The sequence below is a fragment of the Sceloporus occidentalis genome, unplaced genomic scaffold (genome assembly GCF_023333645.1).
Source record: "Sceloporus occidentalis isolate IW3139 unplaced genomic scaffold, rSceOcc1.0.p SCAF_468, whole genome shotgun sequence".
NCBI lineage: Eukaryota > Metazoa > Chordata > Lepidosauria > Squamata > Phrynosomatidae > Sceloporus > Sceloporus occidentalis.
In genome coordinates, this window is record NW_028317448.1 from 53135 (window position 1) to 74777 (window position 21643).

Consider the following 21643-nt stretch of genomic DNA (forward strand, 5'->3'; position numbering starts at 1 on the left):
TTTTACAACAAACAGTTACGTTTTCATTTTACTTGTATCTCATCACAGTAGGTGTGCACTATGAAGTGCCAAATCCTGACAATTTCTCCCCGACGAGATGAGTTTACCCATAAGACACAGTTAATGATTCTTCATCTCACTTCAACTAGTCTACATCTAATACCTGGTTGATTACTCTACATCTAACGCATAGTAGATTAGTCATGTAATGTATACTTCACATATACAACATATCTTCCAACGCTAAGCACATGTGAATCTCTACCTTGTATACTTTAACTCTTGCCAAGTGATGACTATCTGGCATAACATCTCCTTTCTTGATATCATTAACTTTGTTACACTCTAAGATATGCCCGCAAGTAGACTTTTCCTTCTGAGATCTGTTGGCCAGGAGAAGCCAACTGGACAAGGTGACAGACAGAATTGACTTATTTCAAATAAAAATCTCCTGACTTACCTGGACGTTAAACATTGCTTCGTCAGACGCAGGAGGTGGAGGAAAGTTATGTGCTGGAGCGTGCTGGAGGTTACTTGTATCTTCAGGGGGCGGAGGAGGAGGAGGGGGGAAATCTGAAAGACGAAAGTTAAGCACTTTATTAATATAAGGACTGTATTTATCAAGTGGTTCTAGACCAGGATATTCCATTAGTTTCTATGGCAACTTCTACAAATCTATTAACATTTTTGCTGGCCTTTTTAGAAAAAAATAAAATAAGTTAGAATATCATATTCCTCATGTTTTCCTTCAGTGCTGGGATAATAAAGCCTCAAGGGAAGTATTATTGCTATTTTCAAGATCTGCTGGAATAGAACTTCAGGTCTTACAATGCCTTTATTTAGGGGATGGAGAGATAACTGGTAGGTTCTAGAGCTCAGGTGGAACGCTTGAGGTGCATAGCCACAGAGAGGCAGACTAGACGGGCCAAATGGCTATTATCTGCTGGCAAATCCCACATTTCTACAAGCTGGCCATGCTAGAGAGCTCCCTACAATTTACTCATCCATAAATATCATTTTATTCGAATTCTGTTTCATGATAGCAACCATAATCTATAGAATATGAAACAGACACACTTTACACGTAGCTTAGGCTCTAACTTGCTCCATCTCCCTTGAATTTCTTTATAAGCCTGACATGGGGTGGGAAAAAAACAAAAGAGAAGCCACCACTGAACACTGCTCGAGATGTCAGAGTTTGCTTGGGGGATTTGTGATATATTAATCTGGTCAATCCACCGTCAAGCCCTTTATGTGCAGACAGAACATAATCCAGCATCTTGCGCATAACACTTCTGAATTGTGACACATCGTAGCAGGGATGAAACAGTACCAGGCAATACAAGTTTAGCAATGCCATAAACCAGTCCTGTTTAACAGCCTGCAGCTCCGATTTAAAAAAATATATACCGGTATATTAAAAAAACAAAAAAACAAAACAAAAAAAAACCAGACAGAAACAAATCCTGTAATTAGTTGTCAGTGGGTGGCTGTGTTTGTATCTAAATACTTTCCAACCGCCTGCTATCTGCTTGTCATTTACTCGAAATGCTGCCAAGTGCAGACACGGTAACATTTCATTACAGAGCAACTTCCATTCTCCATTTTTTCCTCTATAGTTAAAATAACAGAGGGACGGAGTCAGGGTACACCGGTTTCCCCCATGTACGTATAAAGAGTCCACACAGGACTGGCATTATGCTTACATATGTCCCCGAGACATCTTCATTATACAGTACTGTATACTAGATACCTCCAGGGTTAGATGGCAGGGCATATGCCGACGGTTACTGGAAGCCTTGGTATACCCCATAATATAACTCGCCTCCCCAGCCAGCGAGTGTGAACGCGTGTGTGCTTTTATCACAAACACAAAAGTTTTAAGAAGCTTTTCCTATCAATGCCTCCTGCGGCATCACATGACAAATAAGTGTTCCCAGCAAAAGTAGGAATTACAACATTTTACATTGGAAGCATTTTGGGAATGATGCTGCAGTGCAGGTGGAACATCTTTAATAACAATGGATGTTGGTAATTCAGTGTGTAACTATTTTCAAACAGAGTACTTTGAAGCTAAAAATAACAAAAATAAATTCTGTAGTCATAAATAAGTGCTAAGAGCAAAAAAGCTTAGCGATGCTTCCGATTAAACGCAGCACATTAGACACCAAACCAGTAGAGGGAACTGTTATAGACTATGCTTTTAGCTCAGTGCAATAGTGCAATGTATTATGTTTAAAACTTCACATTAATAAAAAAAAAATAAAAAAAAGAAGTGTCTAGATGAGGCATTACTAGCATGTCTAATGAAAATCTATACCTTCTTCTCACAACAGCAATAACGGGAGGGGAGAAAGAACGTAACGGGAAGAAATAACAGATCCAGGGAATAAGGAGTTAATGCGGCTTCAGCCAGTTCTAATACATAAATTGCCGGTGGCATTACATGAAGTTTATTTGCATACAGAGCTGTAAAACATAGGATTTACAGCAAAGTGCCAAAAACACAGGATGATGCCACAAAGTGTCCCACGGCTGAGGCTTCAAAAAATAAATAAAAATCCACCCCCTCTTCTCTTAACCATCAACGTTAATCATGTGGCTCTTAATAAATAATCCAATAAAATAGTGCATTAGTCATTGTACTGCACTATGGAATATGATGGCACTATACAAATCAACAAATAACAATAAGACAAGATTCAAACCCCTCCAGAAGCCCCCAAAAAGTTATGTGGGTCACAGAACAGATTGCAGACTGTTATTTTTGACTCCCTAATACTATTCTTAACAATGTATGCAAATCTGATAAACCACCAGTTCCCTCTTAATAACAGGAATCAATTACAGAGCCTACATATTCGTCACCATAACGTTATGCATGGGGTGCTTTCCATGGAGTCGGGTGGGGAGTACGCGCCACTCGCACGCTACTCCAATGTAAACAGGGGTCCCGATTTCTAATAAATTAACATGAGCTTTGTTGCCTTGCGGAGAATTCTTGGAAATCGGTAATTGCTCAACTTTACTACAGATTCCACCTCTCCTTGCTTGCAGGAATAAAGCACTAAAAATAAGCCATTACGTAAAAGCCAGGTTGTACCAAGCATCAGATAAAATCTGTTCTCTGTTGCACGGAACGATCAAACAAGAATATCAAAACACACAACAGCTTTATTTAGAAGGCTTGACGGAAGCAGAAAATATGTATTTACGCATAACCTACAAGAGGGAAAAAAAACAAACCCCTGTAGTTTAACTCTTGGTGTGCTGAGACCATAAACTCATAATGCAGCATGAAGCAGGGGTTGTCTACATTTAGTGGGTCCTTTGTGGTTAAAGTGTTTGGAAAATTAAACAATGTCTGGTAGAGAGGGGAAAAAGAATCCCTTCCAGCCACCTGTCTCGGTACCCAAGTGCTTAGTGATAATGGACTCTCAGGATCAAATACAGGGCATCCCGGGTCATACTTTTCTTAGTGGTAGATATCAGGTTACTTAACTACTGAATGGTTTCATATAGCGCCTTGATGTGACCATTCCATTGTCACCTTTAATGAATTACTAAAATTAAATACTTGTGACGGATTGTAACAGGTTATATCTGAAAGGTCTTGGGGTCAGCTCATGCAGAGATGTTCCTAGGAATTATTGTACTCTACATGTTGTACAGAGTGCTTAACTACACACATTTTGGCTACTCCAGGTTTTATAATACAAACCTAAAAAATGACACATTCAATAACTGTATCATAGCCTCCTTCAACCCTGATTACTGCATAGAGCAACTCCACTAACGCTGCATTAGGTCACGATGTAGACTGCTTGTAATTTAATGGCTAAATCAATAATATAAAAGTCCTCCTCCGTAAAGCAACATTCAGACATACATTATTTTTCCCCCTCTGTCCACAGGTTTCAAAAGCTCGCTAATCCATACTATTAACAAATTATTATCATTTATTGCTTTATATAGCACCATCGAATTCCATAGCGCTGTACAATGAGTAGAATTGTACTTCAATATATGTTGCCGTTCCAGCAAGAACTGATGGAACGAGCCAGGTAGTAGTAGTAATCAGAGTATTATTTTAATTTTTTTTTAGTAAGGTTGAATTTTTCATTTAATAATAGTAAAAAAACTGGTTCATATGCACAACAATATAATGTCACGAAGTAAGGCACTCTGCGATACAACATTCCTGGGAACGGTGAATGGCGGTCATGGACAAAAATACTGAACAACAATTACTATAAGTCACCGGTTACACGAAGAAATAAATCTAACGTTTGATTGCAATTGCAGAAATATTCCTCTAACAATAAACATGACAATTCTGTATTCAAGGCAATGAGAAGAGGTGACACATCTGGCTCCGATATACCGTATTTGCTCGATTATAAGACGACCCCCCAAATCTTAATATTAATTTAGGAAAAAAAGGAAAAAGCCTGAATATAAGACGACCCTATAGGAAAAAAGTTTTACCAGTAAATGGTAATTCATTTAAACTATTTTTTTAATAAAAGCTTATGATTGAGAAAAATATTTTGGTTTTATTTCCTTCTATTTTCCAACCTGCCCCCCAGTTATGCACATCTGCCCCAGAAATGCCTTATACCCCCTATATGCCACTGTGCCCCATGATATGCCTTTTAACCCTATATGCCACTGTGCCCCATGATATGCCTTTTAACCCTATATGCCACTCTGGCACTTAGAGGTTTAAAAGGCATATTATGGGGAAGAGTGGCATATAGGGAGGTTTAAGGCATTTCAGGAGGCAGAGTGGCGTATAGAGGGTTAAAAAGGCATTTCTGGAGGCAGAGTGGCATTAAGGGGGTTAAAAGGCATTTCACAGAGCACCCTGCCTCCAGAAATGCCTTATGCCCCCCATTTAACACCCCCCCCCACTTACCGGTACTTCTGAGTCTCCTGTCATGTAGCTGGGGCAGCGTGTAGACTCACGCTGCAGGCGGAAGGAGGCGTGGCTAGCACCGGGGGTTGTCTGCGCGCCGGTGCAGGGAACTCTAATCTTTGACAGCCGGGGAATGTCTGTGCGATGCACGCAGACAACCCCCGCTGCTAGCCACACCTCCTTCCGGCTGCAGCGTGAGTCTACACGCTGCCCCAGCTACATGACAGCTGCACACCGGGGACTCTGAAGTACCGGTAAGTGGGGCGGGGGGGCTGAGACAGGAGGATCCAGATCCCCTGCAGCTGCGGGGGATCTGGATCTTAGTCGTCTCATAGTCAGACTTTGAGGTCTGATTATAAGACGACCCCGATTATAAGACGAGGGGTATTTTTCAGAGCATTTGCTCTGAAAAAAACCTCGTCTTATAATCGAGCAAATACGGTATATTTAAATTGATTTAGATTTGTGAATTGGGAGTTCATGGAGGACCTGCTATTGTGTTAGAATGGGGTGAAAAAAATACTTGTGATGTGTTTAGATTTAAAGCGCTAGTACTGCTTCAACTGAAGCCCAATTTATATAAAAGGCTCACAATTTGGAGTAGTTAAAATAGGAATGAAATATTGAGGTTCTCAGGTATTATTATTTAATATATCTCGTATCATTAATATTTTCCCTTTAACCCCTTAAGGACCGGGCTCATTTTTCGTTTTGTACCCTGTGGGACCGAGGCTGTTTTGACACTTTTGTGGTGCTTGTGTTCAGCTGTAATTTTCTCCTCACCCATTTAGTGTACCCACATAAGTTATATATTGTTTTTTTCAGGACAAGATGGGCTTTCTTCAGATACCATTATTTTGATCATATCATCTTATTGACTATAAAAAAAAAATAAAAAAAACATGGTGAAAAATTGAAAAAAATACACATTTTATGACTTTTATTTGAAAAATCTTTTACTCACCTAAAAAAGCAAGTAAAAAAACTAGCTAAATAGATTCTACTACTTGTCCTGAGTTTAGAAATACCCAATGTTTTTATGTTTTTTTTGCTGTTTTTTGTAAGTTATAGGGCAATAAGTACAAGCAGCGTTTTATGATTTCCAAATCTTTTTGAACAAATCTGGTCAGTCTGCCTCCATCTCCTCTTTGGAATATCTTTGAAGCCGGTTAACTCAATTTAACCCATTCAAACCATAAATTTTTGAAAACTAGACACCCCAGGGTATTCCAAATGTGGTTATTTTAACCCTTTCCATGCACCAATTATAGAATTACACTTTGTCAAACTTTCTAATAGTAATTTTTTTAATTTTTTTTCACACAAATTGTACTTTAGTTATAGATATACAGGTTCTGGTATATGTCACTGTCAAACAACACCCCATTGTGTGTTCAGGAACATCTCCTGAGTGCAGTGATACCCGACATGCATGGGTTTGTCGGGTTGTTTGAGATTTAAAATGCCACATTTGGGAAGTGCGCTTTTTTTCTCAATTTTGGTCAGTCTGTACCTATGCCCTATCTTTGAGCTCGGCCACTCCAATTTACCCCATCAGCCATTTTTTATATATATTAGACACCCCTTGGATATTTGAAGTGCTTTTATTTTAACTCTTTTTGAGATTTTTGAGAAATTTTAGCACTTGCTCAAAATAATAAACTTTATTTTTTTATTTTATTTTATTTTTTTAATACTTTTTTTATATTTTTTTTTTTTACACATTTTGCTTGTACTGGATGGTTCATCACGTGACATCACTGCATAATTATTTTTAAATGTTAGCACTTTTTTTTTTTTTTTTTTTCATTTTTTCTTTTTTTTTTCAATATTTTGCTAATCACAGTGATTAGAAAGCTGGGTTCCATTGACTTGCTTGGTTGAATGCAGTACCTGTATTCAACCTGCAAGTGGAGCCAGAGTTCTCTAGAGGGTCAGGAGACCGTCTAGCGAACTTTCTTCTTTATTATTTTTTTTCCCGGGCCGCCGCCATCTTTCTGATGGCGAAGATCACCGGCAGCTGCGGCTGTGACCGCTCTCCGGAGCGGTCACAGCCCATCCAAAGGTAAGTGTTTGGTGTCGCTGGATGCCTCCTGATCGAGGCATTCCAGTGACACCATTTAAGTTTAGGAGGCGATCGTTGATCGCCTCCTAAACGCTTTTAAAACGGGCGTCCGCCGCCATACAATGTATGGCGGCTGTTGACGCCCCGGGGAGGGGCCAGACATGGCCCCCGATGCCGATCTCGGCGTTACTGAATGCCTCGACATCGAGGCATTACAGTAACGCCGTTTAAGCGAAGAAAGTGATCGTTGATCACTTTCTAAGCTTATTTAATTTTTTGACGGTTCAGGACCGTCCAAGGTCATTTAGTGACCTTCTTGTCATGACGGTCCTGAACCGGCAAAGGTCGCGAAGGGGTTAAATAGGGAAATAAACCGATGGAAACACTTATTTACACATAATAAAACAGTGCTGTATACATGAAATATGATGGTGCTATATAATTCAAATAAGATTTTGATATTGCCTCGGGGCTGAGATTGTGGTCGGTCACATTATATTATAAACGACTGCTTAACAAACACGCTGAGCTTGATTCTTTACTACAATGCTAATTAAGTCTGTTCCTCCATAGGCTTTCATTAGTCAGAGTTTCTGGCGGGTGATTAAGACTGAGCCATTGTATTGTTTACCACAGGCAGTATGATAGGGAGTCGGGGTGTTTGTGTAGCAGATTGGGTTAAAATAACAGAACTAAACACATTCAATGACACGTATAAATTAGAAACAGCTCTATACTTCTAATAAAAACGTATTTCATTTTTATAATAGTGATAAAAAAAATTACTAGGGGTACCACTTTAACGAGACCACGGGAAAGAGAACCCCCTTCCTGAGTTTATTAGTGGCAATCAAATTGCGCCAAGGATCAGCACCCTCTGAGGTTTTGCTCACGCGTTTTATAAGCCAGAACGCTAAGCCCATCAGAACCCTGCAAAATTCTCATTTTCACAGGAGCGGATTTAATTTATTTTATTGGGAACGCCAAAGTCATAAAAGGTTTTATATCAAGCAAAAATAATGCAGACTGCCCCATGCCAGCTGAAATATTGCGGTTATGGATTTATTCTGCAAGGAAAGGTCACCAACTGTTTAAGTCTTAAACAGTTTTAATCATCCCCAAATTCTCTAAGCAGGATGGAAAAAAGGAAGCGCGGAACGCACAGCAGCAGGAACTCTAATTAAAAAGGACCAATTCAACTAATTTTATTTGGGATTAATTATTCACGTTTCACTGTTTGACACACACAAGGAATAGCAATTAGTAATTTCAGTGATGGGAGAATAGTTGGGAACGTAATCAGCTCAAATGAATAAACGTTCTGAAGGTGTGATAATGAATTATCTCCACAGTATGCGAGTGCATAAATCTTGCAGATCGGCTTCATGGATCTGGAGATCTACCAAGGTTTCATACAGCCATGCGGTTTCCTAGCAACACACAGAAACAAACTCCCGTACAAAACATCTGTCCACCAGTGTCTTTTGTATCATAGAAGGCAGAAAACACACCATTCCAAGCCATTCTCGGCTGGATTCTCTCGAATATGCAAAGAAAAGGAAAAAAAAAATGTGACGTGGCAGAATTTTTAGGCAACAGTGTCTGTATTAACAGGCACACAGATGGTGCGTCTTTCAGAGTCAGGAAAAAAAGCCGAACGCGAGGCAGATCGCATATCTATCAAGTCGTATGTGGATTGAACACTTCACAATGTCAATGTCTTTAAACAGAAAATCCAAACTGAAAACGATCGGCAGCAGAGAATGGAAACCAGTGAGACAGATGACTGTCCATGTCTTCAGCGCCAACGTGATAGAGCCTCATAAGTTGTTCTCCAATGGTAGCCAGCTTCAAAAGTGCATTTCCAACATCATACATAACCAAACTTCCAGATTAATAAAAGGTGTTCCAATTATTCCACATGAAATTTTACAGTACTGAAGTTACTAAACCAGTCACTTTAAAGATGAAAATATGATACTTTATTTTGATTTGACAGAGAGAGAGAAAGGGACGGCTACGCCTAGATCCTATGTAATGCAATTCAAGTTTTCTTGATTAGCTAAATCTTGGTGTCTTCTCTTTATATGAAAAACGTAACAAATTTTTACGTTAAAGAAAATAAAATATTGGTTTCACTGCTAGATTAAGCATTAACGTCCAATAGTTCAAGTTTTTGTCTTTGTAAATTTGGCTCCTGGATTTTTATCAACATAGTAAATAAACCACAATGGCACTTAGTAATTTCTTTACTGAAAATACCTAAAGCTTGTGTGGTTTTTATTGTTAATGTTTTGTCAATCAGTGAAAATGTTTTGAGATATTTAGTTTAAAACTTCCACAGCAACTTAACAACAGAGGATAGACAATTTAGATTGAGAGACAATCAGAGATCATGAGCACTGGAACTGAAGATACCAAGATTAATTTTAATAACTATGTATTGTTTAACGCATAAACACTATTACATACATTAAGCGTACAGAACTATAAAATAAAGCATTTGAAATGTTACAGATCTGCTCTAAATTCCTCTACTCCCTGGTTTAAAAAGCCTAAACAGCCAAGGGCAGAAGGCTCATGAATGGTTGATGATGACAAACATCTACAGTCCCAAAAGTGGTTTAGCGACTGCCCAAGAACATTTTCCCTGAATCACATCTCAAGTCAACTCGGTTAAATGTAGCTTTTTTTTTTCTGAGAAGTAATTGCTTATGTGAAATATATCAACATATACTAAGAGCAACAGAAACTCTCCATAAAGCCCCAAGTTGTGGAACAAGTGTCCCTCTTTGGACATTTCCAATGTTGGAAGGTACGCAGCAGAAGATCCATTCTACTTGGGGGGGGTCTATTTACTAAAGACCAATAGCCTGACTCTGGTAGTTAGTGTCTGCAGAACATGGCCTCAGCTTTGATTAAGTGTGTTTGGTCCATCTAAGACGGCAGCTCAGCAGTCCGCGAACCATGTTGAGTTTAATGCAGTTAGTGAAGACTTGAGTTGGTGGTCGCATTTACCAACATGGTTTTACCAAGATGGCTTTCAATTGACTAATAGTACTTTAAGACCTTTAATGCCTAAATGCCAAACAGCCATAAAAGCTTTTATGTTGAGGTAGAATTTTTTATGGTTACCAACTGATTAGAGAGCTGTTATTATGACAAATATAAATAGAGTGCGGCAACACAAAAAGTTTAAATTTACATTGTACTGTTTTTTTTTTATATAATTAAGTACTATTAATAAAGCACAGACATGCAAGATATCCACATTATGACTTAAGATGTATATTCGAGGGGGAGGGGGTCCATTGGAATATCACAGGGCAAAACTATCAAAAGTTTAAATGTTTGTTACCAGAAGAAAGTTAAGACACCATTACATGTTTTTGTATTATAATATTTGAGAGGTGCTCTGAACCCTTATCTAGATAATATGAAAGTGCATGCAATCTAGACATCGGACATTCCCTGTTACTTTACAACTGAAAGCATTAAAGCGGATCTACCACCCTTCCCAAAGCCTACATTTCACAGTTCACATAGGACTTGGTGCAACATGGTGCTACTTAAGCCTCCTTTTCTTTAAATGGTGCTCTAAAGCACATATGTAGTTAAAACATAGCAAAATTTAAGTGCTATAGTAACATACATCATTGAGAGACACGGAGGTATTACATTTTTAATGAAACCAGTGGACGAGCTGAAGATGTTGAGTATGTGTCTCAGAAGATGCACATGGTAACTGGTAGAAAGAGTTGGCCCTTAGCCATGAGCAGTTGGCCTTTTTATAAGAAAGGTCTAGCGCAGTGCTTAAGAGGATTACAATTTATATGGGGTTCAGCAGAAAGAAAAAAAGCCAGATACAAACAAGTTCAAGTGGGTAAAGTGTTGCATGTGTCTGTGATCTGTCGGCTATTTAATGATGGTAATACCTGTTGTCTTGTACCCTTTGAACATTAGACGAGGGGAAAGGGACGTGAGGTATACAAATCATAGCTCCCTAGCATTGGCAGAAACGCAAATATGGAGACTTCAAAGCAAAGCTAGCTTTGGAGTCTTTCCATTTATACACTTTCATTTCCACCATTACTTAATTTCGGCCCATCTTTTTTGCAACCTCTACCTATAACGTCACCCTCCTAGTGATTTTCACTGGTTGTGCTAGGCTATGAAGCAGAAGGCATCATACCAGAAAGCTGGATAAGGGGTCACTCCTGGCACTACCTACAGGTGTCCATTGATGCAGACCACAAAAAGAGATTGACATGCAAAAGACAGCATTGGTTTCTTTGGGGAGAAAGCAATAACTGTAGCCGTGTCATACACTGTATAATTTTGCAACCAACAAAGAGACCAACCCACTAAAGGTTATTATGCTTTATTTGAATTGTTAGCATGAAACTTAAACACCAAGGAAAACTTTTCCCACAGGAAAATGTAGGAAAGATATTTAATATAAACACACATCATGTAAAGAATTACCATTACAGTGGTGCAAAAGCTTCATAGCAACCACACCGCTGCAGAGATGATAATTGAAGGCGATGTTTCCTAAAGGGGAACCACAACATCTCATAACTACTTCAGTAGGGACTGTAGAAACTCCCATGTAATAGGAAATATTAACTGATTGGCGTAAGGTTTGGCCCCAAAAAAATTTATTTAAAGGTTAGCCTTTATTACCTCATTTACTTTTGGTGTTTTGTTCATTTGGTTTAGAAGCCTAGGTGTGGTGAGGGTGGCAGGTGGGTAACAAAAACATGAAGCTCTTTCAGTATAATCATGGTCTACTTTATATCCAGAGAAACCCAGAGCCAGTGGGGGGGGGGGGATCATGTCCACATTTTACATATTAGTGACAACAGGCAGTCTGTAGGATGGGCAACAGATTCCCTATTGTGACGCTACGTTACATGTACTTATCAGCAACATGTGATATACGCACCATTAAAAAATATCTGGGGGTCTTCCTAGCAATCAGACGTCTGAATGGCGTTTTATTACATCGCAACCAGAACATCAACATTTCCCTCGGGATACCAACTCATGTATTTACTGTATTTGCTCGATTATAAGACGACCCCCCAAAATCTGAATATTAACTTAGGAAAAAAAGAAAAAGCCTGAATATAAGACGACCCTAAAGGAAAAAAGTTTTACCAGTAAATGTTAATTCATCTAAACTATTTTTTTTTAAATAAAAGCTATGATTGAGAAAAATATTTTTTTTGTTTTTATTTCCTTGTACTTTCCAACCTGTCCCCCAGTTACGCACATCTGCCCCCAGGCTTGCCACACCAATATGGCACTGTGGCCCATGATATGCCTTTTAACCCTCTATATGCCACTGTGCCCCATGGTATGCCTTTTGACCCCCTATGTGCCACTCTGCCTCCAGAAATGCCTTATACCCCTATATCCCATTCTGGCATTTAGGGGGTTAAAATGCATATTATGGGGCAGAGTGGCATATAGGGAGGTATAAGGCATTCCAGGAGGCAGAGTGGCATTAAGGGAGTTAAAAGGCATTGTATAGAGCACTCTGCCTCCAGAAATGCCTTATACCCCTATATGCCACTCTGGCATTTAGGGGGTTAAAAGGCATATTATGGGGCAGAGTGGCATATAGGGAGGTATAAGGCATTTCAGGAGGCAGAGTGCTCTCTGCCGTGGCGTTAAAGGGGCAGGTCCCCTGCAGCGGTGCGGGGGATCTGGATCTTAGTCTCATAATCAGACCTCTATTTGAGGTCTGATTAGAAGACGACCCCGATTAGAAGACGAGGGGTATTTTTCAGAGCATTTGCTCTGAAAAAAACCTCGTCTTATAATCGAGCAAATACGGTATTAAACTTTTAACGTGGGTACGAGGAAAAGAAGTGGTGTTGGAGGATGGCCGGCCAACAAAAGGAAGTTTCAGATCTAACAACCGTACAATCCCACAACTGAAACTACAAGGGGGTTATACAAGTGAAGTAAATGCCCCTAGGAGGCTCAAGGTCTGCAGGATCAATTGGCCTTTATTATATATCCACACAGCACATATTCCTTTGAGACCGACGTCTTCCCCTGTTGTAGTTCTGAAAATGTCCATATCCACATGACATAATTCAAAAGGCAATAAAATGGAGGAAAATGATCATTAACACAATCTATAAACAAGATTAACAAAACCCAACATGCTTCTGTTAACATTAAGTGTTTGATAGGTTTTTTTTCTCTCTCTAATCTTGTGAAGCACATACTTGTATTACACAGCCAGGCACTTTTAGAGCATTAAACTGGATGTTCCGATTTCCTGAGGCAAGACGACTAATGTGCCTTAAAGTACCCAATGCAGGAAGAATGTAAAACTACTGGAGCTTATTCTATAGACCATAAAGTATAGGTTAGGTGAACAGATATAAACTATTTCACCTCGTTAAACGCATTATAAAAGGGAAACTCCAACATGTTTCCTCTGCAAGAAATGGTGGAGATGGCTCAGCAGATAAACAGCAGATTTAACCATGCAGGCCCAGCTCAAGTCACAAAGGATAAAGTCTTCACTTAAACACACAATTGTATGTATAGTAACAGTGACCAGACGTAAATGTGCTTTACTTTGCGACTTAACCTCATGGCAGTGTCTAGGTCCCATGAGCTGATAAGTACCGGTAGTATTATTATTATTATTATCTCTGCTAATTAGTATATGTGGATAGCTTTAAATAGCTACACAAAACAATACATCTGAATATCAATTTAGGAAAAAAAAGAAAAAGCCTGGATATAAGATGACCCTACAGGGAAAAAAGTTTTACCAGTAAATGATAATTCATGTAAACTATTTTTTTTTTTTTTTTTAAAGCTATGATTGAGAAAAATATTTTGTTTTTATTTCCTTTTAATTTCCAACCTGCCCCCCCCTAGTTATGCACATCTGCCCCCAGGCTTGCCAATCTGCCTTAGAAATGCCTTATACCCCTATATGCCACTGTGCCCCATGATATGCCTTTTAACCCTCTATATGACACTGTGCCTCATGATATGCCTTTTGACCCCCTATGTGCCACTCTGCCTCCAGAAATGCCTTATACCCCTTTATGCCACTCTGGTATTTAGGGGGTTAAAAAGCATATTATGGGGCAGTGTGGCATATAGGGAGGTATAGGGCATTTCTGGAGGCAGAGTGGCATTAAGGGGGTTAAAAGGCATTTCATAGAGCACTCTGCCTACAGATATGCCTTATGCCCCCCATTTAACACCCCCCCCCAAAAAACCAACAAAAAAACAAACAAAAAAAAACAAAAAAAAAAAAAACTTACTGGCGCGGGGGATCTGGATCTTAGTCTCATAGTCAGACCTATTTGAGGTCTGATTATAAGACGACACTGATTATAAGACGAGGGGTACTTTTCAGAGCATCTGCTCCGGAAACCTTGTCTTATAATCGAGCAAATACGGTATGTCTTCATAAATTAGTACATAAATCTTTGCTTATATTGTCAGGTTGGGGGACCCGTGCCTGGAGCAGACCAAGGGGTCTAGAATTATGATTAAACTAATAATATTCAGTAGAGCTTCTTGTTCCTGAAAATGTAATGTAAAAATTCAAACCAAATACTTTTGGGTCTGTCCACTAAATGCAGAGTAGTAGTTTTAATTCCCTCATTTTACTTTTTATTACGATCGTCATACCCCAGTGAGCCTCTGCTGAAAGAAGAGCTTGGCTGGCCCTGTATAATGTATAGTTAAATCAGAGATATTTTATTTTCAAAATCTGCTCACCCATTGAATTATGCATTATACAGGACCAGCGTTTGCCCTGAGTGAGATGAAACCCAAATTCTCCCTTTAGTGAACACTTTTGGTGTTATTCCAAATGCCCAAAAGAGCTTCATCTAAAGAGTAGCTCTGGTTCAAGTTGCCAAAAACATGACATCATAACCTCCTGTAGTTTGTTCTTCTTTGTTCTAAAAGTATGTACTTCAGCTTTTTTTGTTTGTTTTTCATACTGTTGGCCATGTACATCACAGAACCCTGCATACAGCACTGTTTCTTGGAAATATCTGTATTATGGTATCATTCTGAAAGGGGATTTCCACACTGCAAAGAACAGATGGGTTCCTATAACTACAGCAAATGGGTTTTTCTTTTTAATAACTTCCCTTTCAAACCGATAAACATTGTTACATATATTCAAGAAATACCTAATATACAAATAGGGCTGTGGGAGTTGATGTGAAAGCTATGGTTAGGCCAGAAAAGAGGAATTTGGTGTTATAAAAATATATGCACTTTGCAGAAGTTCAGCTGGGCATAATGAGTATTATTGGTAAGATAGAGGAAGTCTGTACTCTGATTTCCAGGACATATGCATTGTTTTAACTCTTTGGGACATGAAAATAAGGAATATTTTAAAGAACCTTCCTTTACTGGGATTCCAGTATATTTTTAGAAACAAAATCGGGAAATAAACACAAATGCAATCTACCAAAAATGGTCTATTTGGGCTATGAAAGACAGACATCGTATGGTAGCGGTTCTACTTCTTGCTACCTTTTCCCTAATTTAGGATCTGGGACAAGTCGCCTGAGTAATTAGGAAAGAATATGTTCTGCTCCGCTCCACAAACATCATGAAGGGACCCAGATGAGTGTAGCCTGGGGTACATTAAAACAGGAATACTATATAATGCAGGATGGGGCGATAGGATGCACCCTTTTTCAACTGCCCCCGTTAAAGTCTTCTTCAGAAGAGCTAAGCCACAGATAATACAGGTGATGCACCAATAAAATACAGTGACAAACATATTTGCCTCTAACCAGCTTCAAGTGGTTCACATTTTTTAAGCTTGTGGCAGTTTAAAAATGAGCCATGTTAAATGGAATACGATTGGCGACGGCTAGTAGGAGCGATAACAAGGGCTCCGTGTTCTTTAGCTCCCTTAGCACACTCTAACATCCAGTCTGTGAATGTTTGGGTGCACACCATGAAAATGCAATCTAGTACATCCACTGGGTAGATTATTCTTTTATATTGCCAGATTACGGTTATCAGTTGAGGTATTCTGGACCCCAGAACAAAACAACTTTGCTCTGTTAGAGCCACACAGCGGTAACCCCTTAGCGTGCCTGTCATTCTATGGAGAACAGACTTATAGGATCCTTTTTTCTTGGTCACATAGCCCTGTCTGTCTAGAATTCCACTAATACTTTCTAATGTTCCCAGTGATCTTGAAAAAAAAACAATGTACGCTGAAGATGAGCTGGACTAACTGCACACACAATTGTATGGGACAACCCCAACGCCCAAGGGTGTTTAGCCTATGTGCCTTGGTCCACATGGTTGTAATAGGGATGTTCTGGTCTGTTTACCGAGAGAATCCCTGACATCACTACAGTTTTCAGTATCAGAATAATCTGAATTAAGACACTAACACTTTTCACACCCATTTCCTGTGCCATATTAGAGGCCAGACTTTATGCATCTACATAATATTTGTACATTATGATTTACAAACAGACAAGCATGTAAAATATGTAGTAGTTTGAAAGAAGGCTAAAAACCTTTAATCCACTAGCAGTCAGGTACTGAACAATAGACATACTGTTCATATGGATTTAACACCATCAAGGCGCAACACATATATTTCCACTTAAGACACAGAGAAACATAATACAATCACAGACTGAAGCCCGCATACATGAAAGCTGAATGGTTTTATCTCAGGTCAGTGAACAGAAGAGTGATGTTAAAAATGTGTTGTGACTGTTCCTTTTAAAATATCTACTGCAAATGGCAACATGATTTAAATACACATTGGGTTAGGTTGTGGAGAATTTGACAATTAAAATAGAATCACTAAAAGTTTATGGCTACTGTAGAGGAGATGAACTCACCACATTTAGAGCATGAGACTTTGATAATCACAGGAGACCTGCTGCTTTAAGCTTTTGCATGCCACAGGTGATGTTATGTGTCCCCTTTTCCTGCTTTTTGTTTAATCGTGAATACTGACATTCTGTATTTCTGATAATCAGATAAAGCCTTGATTGAAAAACTTAAAAAGACCATAACAAGCTCATTGATGGTTTATTTGACACTTAGACATGAGCTCAGTAACGCATGTGCTCCATGAACTTCTAAGGCTCCCTCTGAAAGCAGGGATGGGAGCAGGGTGATCACATTGGCCCCGTTTTCCAGAATTCGGATAGTTTTCGCATGCTGCTGACAGGTAGAGTGCTGCCTTACAGTGTGTGCGATCTAAAAGAGAAGGGAACCAACCACTCCCAAATACTGCAGGGCACATCTTTACACATTAAATGTCCTGGAAATGGTCAATGTGGTCACTGGGGTGTTACTTCTGTTACTAGTGTTTGTATAATGCAGTCTTCCACTGTACAACACTGTGGAATATTTGAGCTTAGTAACTAAATGTCCACAACATATTTTTGGTCTTTATGATGCCTGCGTGGTTGTGAGGGCTCCAACTAAACTGCTGATAACTATTTATAGGGAGCAGAAAAAGAAGATGTTTGATATCAACATTTTTCTACCAATAGGAAGATCTCAGAATGATTATTTTGTGCAGTAGTTCTACCTTACTAAAAATGGCAGCCTATGCCAGCAATTACATACCATCACCGCCTTCAGATGGTCCTCCTCTGTATGGATTGTATTTGGGTTTTGGAGCAACAACAGGTGCAAATTTCTTGGGAGCCTGTTGAGTTGATACTGAGATGCTAGGGATCCCGAAACCTTGAGTGGTCTCCATCCGGGCACTCACATGCCCCATTCCATCTCCTGAACTCTTTGGTGGGAGCCATGACGGATTAGACATGTTTAAATTCTAGAAAAATCAATGATAATGGATCAGATTTATCCATTCATTCTGGATTTCTTTGTATCTACACAGTAAATGACAGCTAATTTAGTAAACTGACCAAGCTTATAATGTTACTTATTTGAAAGAGGGTAACCTAGAAAGCTGTATTTAAAACATGAGTATGTAAGCATCTAAAATAGAATTACTTTTTTCTTGTCTTGAAGATACATAGAACATTTTCTGAACCGGTCCTCATTTTCTGGCTACTCCAATATTGTATTTTTATGGAAAAAACATTAAGGGTGCGCACAGTATCATATCTGATTTGGGTAAAGACCTTTACAGCTCTAGAATTTGGTTCAATATTGGCAGCTCTCAGTTTTAAGGCCTACAGAAGAGCTATGGTGAACTCAGAACAGATGCTTTGTCAGCAAGATCTGATAATCTGTCTACTAGAATAATTGGTAAATGTAGCAGAGAGGGTTACTGCTGTAGTCTTTTTTTGTCACTTTCTTTGACTTGTGTTTTATTCTTACAGCAAGGTCAATGACTTGTGTGGTTTTTTTTTTTGTTTTTTTTTTAACAACATAAGAGAACTGACAGACACAAATAACGACAAATTGGCAGTCCCTCCCTTCAACATCAAAAGGATTCCCTAAATGGAAAAAATGCTTGTCAGTGTGATATTTTAACATTAAAGCCAAGAGAAAAACATGTACATACACAATGTTAAAAACACATTATCACCGACTTTAAGCAATGCTATCTATGGCTTTGTGGTAGATTTAATATAAGACGTATTAAGACACAAACCAAATGGGGCCAATCAGAGCCATGCTCCATGTGGTTCTGTGCCAGATTTTCTGAAAAGCAGACTAGCTGAATGCTAACTTAATGCTAATTTGGTCCACGTAACCTCCATTTCACTCATGGCTTCAATAAAAATGCTTTACACATAGTACCTACATTCCAAGTGCATCAAGCACTTCAAGAGATCTACATTTTACAAGAACTACATTACGTCTGTTTGCCAGCAGGTTTTCCTCTGCTAAGACTTATCACCACAGGCAACCTGAAAGCCACAGCTATCTGGAAAAAGTCATGGCTGGTACTTCTATTGATTTCAACCATTGACTGCTATCCTTCAATTTAGCAGTAACTGCTTTTTTTTTTTTTTTTAATGGAGCCCCCCCAGCCCTATGTTCATGCTACATGCATTTTGCAGGGACTCCAATGCACTGTCCTGCAAGCAAATCAAAGCAGGCATTGTTTAATAGATTCCCTATGTAACTCTTCCCCCAGCTGCCTCTAGTGAACGCAGGGTGCATGGACATTTAAGCCTTAAATACTGCTTGGTAGACGGCTTCCAATTCTACAAGGCTTTCAAATATAAATAGTAGTTTGAAATAAGCTTAATATCTTTATATTTTCACACAAAAAATGGGTACTGCAATTCACACTTTATTTTTACATTTAGTAATCATCGTTATGCTGAAAGAAACTGTTCCAAGAAATGTTCTTAATGCTTCCCCAATGGGTTATGAATCAGATTTTCACACTATATTCATATCCTGAGTGTCTGCAACTAAAATGTGTTTCTGTTGATGAGCGACATATCACAAACTTTGCTGAGTGCGTGTAAAGTTGATTGAACAGAACAAGACTAGAGAGAAAAAAAAGCTAGTTTTCTGGTCTGTTCAACCCCAATTCAGCAAAGTACTACCAATTGCCGACCAAAAATGAAAACCCTTCCCCGGGTTTATGCTCCACCACACAGTGAACTTTAGATGATACAGTAACCAAACTTCTTACGGTGCCTGTGGATAATTTACTGTGCAATTTTATAAAATAGATACATTTGAACTGTTCTAGAAAGATGACCCAAATCTCAACATCTCTGATGTTTTTAACTTTCTGGTAAAAGATGCAGAGTGGCATAAATGTTTGCCACCTTGGACTTATCTTCTTCAGGTGCAATGATTGAGATTCCATCTGAAACTTCTAAAGTCTCTAAAGTTTGTGTTGGCTCAATAAAAGGTCTCTCTTGACTAAAGAGGCAAATTAGGGGCATGACCCTAATAGACATTTTAGACATCTACCAGAAATATACCATGGAAAAAATGTTTTCTCCTTCAGCATAAAATATTTAATACAGTCCCTTTATCTGCAGACCTGTAATAAAAAATGGTGGAATATGCCCTTTACTTTTATTCCAGTCTTTACTGTGGGGCCATCATTAGTAGTTTGCCATGCCTTTTGTTTCTTTTAACAAATTACATATGTGTATGTATGCGTCTGCAGAGGTGCTCTGGATTTATTTGTGATATCTAGCCCACTCGGGCATGTCTGCAGAGTCTTAAATGGAATTATAGACTCCAAAAAAGCACAGAGTATCCTTTACAAGAAGAGTAAAAACTAACTGGTGGGCAAAATAACACTGAATATATCAATTTTCAGAGCTAAATATGGTAAAATCCACAGGCGGGCCAGGAACGCTGCCAAAGGGACACAGAAATCGTCCAATTGTTTATTTTCTGTGCACATTTTGCATTTGACAAACACACACTTGTACCAAGTGCCAAAACTGAGGTTCCTCTGCTGCCAGTTTAAGACTTGGCCAGGAATGACTGTCATGAGGCCAAACTATTTTCTAACCCAGATTACTGTCTATTTTTTCACTTTGAGGGATGTCCTCTGTATGGTTAGTGAATGTTTAGATAATACCAAACTGGCTTCCATTACCCTCATATACGGTCTACGGGGTTTTACGGTAAATGCGGAGCCGTCTATTGGCGAAAGAGTGAAAACTGTAAGCTCCTGTTCAAGCTGGAAATATATTCGAACATCACAAAAGTGAAGAATTAATAATGAAATCTAACAGCTAACCTTTACAGAACATTCTGACATGTTTATTTCCAATGAATAGAAAAGAACAGATAAATGGAGAATAGTGGCGGTACTGTATAAAACGTGATTCTGATGCAAACCTGATCAAGCTCTGGTGATAAAACCACTTTTTTTTTTTTTTTTAAACATTGCAACAGAATTACATAACATCCAACGTATTTTCTGTGTATGAAGTGTAAGTATTACACAAGGCAATGTATTTATGAACATCACAGCAGATCTATCTGTGATAAACTGCCATTAAAAACTCTGACAGACATGTAAGCTCATCAAATACAAACAAACATTCTCATATGCACAAATACACACTAAATTTTATATGCACAAACACTATTAAATGGGTTTACTCTGCGCTGAATGGGATGACGCAGTATATGGGACGGGCTTGCAGGGTTCTAGCCTCTGATCACTGCTTTGCAAACTGCTCCTTTCATGAAGACCCACTACATATACTTGAAACATCTCAGAACACATCACTGCATGCAATGCTCATTTAAAAAAAATAATAATAATTGTTCCCTCTTTAAAGACACATATGGTATGTTAAAAAGTGCATGGCTATCTATGGGAAGCTACTTTTTTTGTTTGGTCAGCGACTGTCGCTTAAGCTCTATAGTATTACATACACATTATCACACCACATAAATTATGTTTGAGGCTCAGATCCTTCAGAGGCTTTAGATGCCCTTCAGACATGTATTCATACATTTACATATGAGGACATGTTTAAAGACATGAGTAAAGGTCATTTGATTAGTACACCTGATACAAGGAAGAAATTCAATACTCAAACTTTTCCCTGCATTCTACCAAGCTCGGATCTGTTGAGATAAAGTAGGCACAGTTTCTAAAATTAAATCTCTAAAATAATTACACCGTTCTACAAAAAAGTATGCGTCATAGGATGCAGTTGAACTTTTACAAACATACTGGTGAGATTTAC

The 21643-nt window shown here is 38.8% G+C and overlaps 1 protein-coding gene across 1 annotated transcript in view; it reads right to left on the bottom strand.

The window, feature by feature from the left end:
- Positions 1-17808, bottom strand: part of LOC149271729 (lipoma-preferred partner homolog) — a gene marked incomplete at its 3' end in the record, with an annotated part of 49313 nt that extends 31505 nt beyond the window's left edge. Inside the window, exons 1-3 of the mRNA XM_089507168.1 lie at positions 17607-17808; positions 14914-14916; positions 461-573 (exon numbers count right to left, since the gene is read on the bottom strand). Of these exons, the coding sequence (XP_089363294.1) occupies positions 461-573; positions 14914-14916; positions 17607-17808 (318 nt within the window). The remainder of the gene's footprint in view (positions 1-460; positions 574-14913; positions 14917-17606) is intronic.
- Between the last annotated feature and the right edge of the window lie 3835 nt (positions 17809-21643).